This window comes from Montipora foliosa, chromosome 14 (genome assembly GCF_036669935.1).
Source record: "Montipora foliosa isolate CH-2021 chromosome 14, ASM3666993v2, whole genome shotgun sequence".
Taxonomy (NCBI): domain Eukaryota; kingdom Metazoa; phylum Cnidaria; class Anthozoa; order Scleractinia; family Acroporidae; genus Montipora; species Montipora foliosa.
This window is the reverse complement of record NC_090882.1, coordinates 20,133,998-20,136,497: the sequence shown is the minus strand read 5'-3', so window position 1 is coordinate 20,136,497 and position 2,500 is coordinate 20,133,998. Positions and strand designations below refer to the sequence as shown.

Here is a 2,500-nt window from a genome sequence, read left to right as displayed (position 1 = left end):
CTACATGTAATTTCAAAATAATCAGGCTTTTAAGTTATATTTACCAAAATGAGTTTGACAACAGCTGGATCTGGATTTGTGGCTGCCCAATGAAGAGGTGTCTTCCCTGGTAAAATAAGAAAACAGGTCAACATATGAAGGCTTTTATATCAAGGGTCTTTTTTCATACATTTAACTGTTAAGAAGGTTAACCAAACAAATCATTTAATGGACCTCCTTAATACACTTTATAATATAATATATTAATAATGATTAATATATTAATATATTAATTAATAATATTTATAATAATTAATAATATTATTAATTAATAAGTAATAATATCATTAACTGATATTACTAATTAATATTAATTATAAAAAATCTTTAATATAATTAATAATATCACTTCCATATCTGGAGGTTTGAAACTCATTTTGTAGCTACATCTGGGGTTTGTTTTTTGTTGAGGGAGAGGATATGGAAAACCTGAAGAAAAACCCCTGGAGCTGGGTCAAGAACCAGTAGAAACTCTAAATCCTTAGGCAATAACCACAATGTGCATCCAAGAACTAAGAATAAGCGTCACTGCTCCCTGCAAGCATAGAACTCTGTGTAGTCCCACTGGGTCCCCCATCCTGTAATCAATCCCACTCAAAAAGGACTTCAAAGCCTGAACAGAAAAAGCCTGCTCGAAGCCTGGTTAGTGCTAACCGTTGGTTAGTAGGTATCAAAACCTATAGGTTTCCATGGTATTTAAGGCTGGTTAGCGCTAACCATGCTTTGAGCAACCCGGGCCAGGACTGTAAGAATTCCTCTCCCCCAAATGAATGTGTTGCCACTTTATGTACGAAATTTTAAAATGCATGCAGTATTGATCCACTTACTTTCCAAATCAGTGAGCGTAACATCTGCTCCAGCTTTCAGTAGTAGTTTGACATGTTCAGCATTTCCATAAGATGCGCTCCAGTGAAGCGAGGTCATACGGTCATTGTCTTGTTCATCTGCATCTCCTTTTGTAACTCGCTTCAATAACAAACTCAAGCACTGGATTGTGGGACAAAGATATAGAAAATAGAAGTATTAATGTCACATCAAAAGGTAAGTTATGAATAAAATTATTACAGTGTACATGGCAGGATGCAAGGCACTTGGGACAAGCACAGCTGAGGAATGCCTTGATGAAAATATTATGGACAGAGAAATCAAGAAGGACTTTTTCTACCCTAGTCATAAAGCGCAAGTAACTTTGTCCCACTTAAGCTCCTACAAGCCCCTATTTTTCAGGAAAAGGGGCGATGGGACTCCCTAAGAAAAAATCCTGGTAAGAACATTGAATACTTAAAGCCCACCTGCATTTCACTTGTTTGTTAATATAATATTAGTTTTCATAAAAAGCGACTGACAACAACATACAAACCTTTGATGACTGATGGCTGGTGGCAAAGTGAAGTGGGGTTCTGCAAGTTACCCAGAAAAATAACATTAATCACAAAATAAACACCCTCCAAAAGCCAGCTTTTCAACCTCTTTATGAAAACAAAGCTCTCATTATTACTCAAGGTAAGCCCAGACAGCATTAAACTAAAATTGTTTCATTTAGTAAAACCTTAACGTTGTCATGGAACTGACTAACGATCAGTGCTAAATTTACAGTACTCCAAAGAACTCTTAAAACAACCCAACCTTTGCAAAGTTGTTTTGGTCTAGGCAAACCAGGTTGAATACTATGACAATCTATTCCTAGTAAATTCACTCAAATTATTGATCAGAGGCCATATTTTTAGTCATTTTAAAACAGAGCTGGCAATTCCAGAAAATTTGTCTTGCTGCCTGGCAACCATAATTATCTTTGTTTAAGGGAACAAACATGGCTACCATATGCATGACATCACCAGAAAACCAAGGCAGTTAATTTGGACTTGTCCCAAAGTCACCCAAAGTTAGCACTAACCCTGCCTAAACAGCTACGCTGAGCTGCATGTAAAGAAGCCCAGACAAGTGCATCCATAAGGCTACTCTCTGATAACTGATAGATAGAGTATGAAAGGAAAGCCTGTACGAGTATGTACAATACAATAACAATATTCCAGATTTATTAGTTCTGTAACTACCTGATTGAAATTGGTCACTCTGTAATAATCATTGGTGTGAAATTGTAACCAAAATACTGTATTTCTGATAGCTGTTACCCTCATAAATTACAGCTGATTTTTTTTCAATGCCGGCATTCCTCAGTATCTCACCTTCCTTTGTAATCTTTAAATTTCCAATTTGCTCCTTTGGACAGTAACAGTTTTACACATTTTAGATTTCCCTGTGGGATGAAAAAATAATGAAATTTGAGGCAATGTTGTGAAACAAATGGCATCTCATACCGAAGGAGATGCAACTGTTAGCTTTTACTTTTGAAGCAGTTTGTGACAATGTAAACTTCAAGTTGAACTTTATAGCCCATTGACCCTGAGAGTGACACTTAAAGACAATGAGTTACTAATTCAAAGGTATTTTTGGCCCGCTT

At 36.2% G+C, this 2,500-nt stretch overlaps 1 protein-coding gene across 2 annotated transcripts in view; it reads right to left on the bottom strand.

Annotated features, from left to right (window-relative positions):
- The window catches only part of LOC137985238 (inversin-like), a 27,419-nt gene that overhangs the window by 16,854 nt on the left and 8,065 nt on the right, over positions 1–2,500 (bottom strand). For both annotated transcript variants that reach the window (XM_068832792.1, XM_068832791.1), the window contains exons 7-10: positions 2,226–2,296; positions 1,400–1,439; positions 867–1,026; positions 45–106 (exon numbers count right to left, since the gene is read on the bottom strand). In XM_068832792.1, coding sequence (XP_068688893.1) covers positions 45–106; positions 867–1,026; positions 1,400–1,439; positions 2,226–2,296 — 333 coding nt within the window. The remainder of the gene's footprint in view (positions 1–44; positions 107–866; positions 1,027–1,399; positions 1,440–2,225; positions 2,297–2,500) is intronic.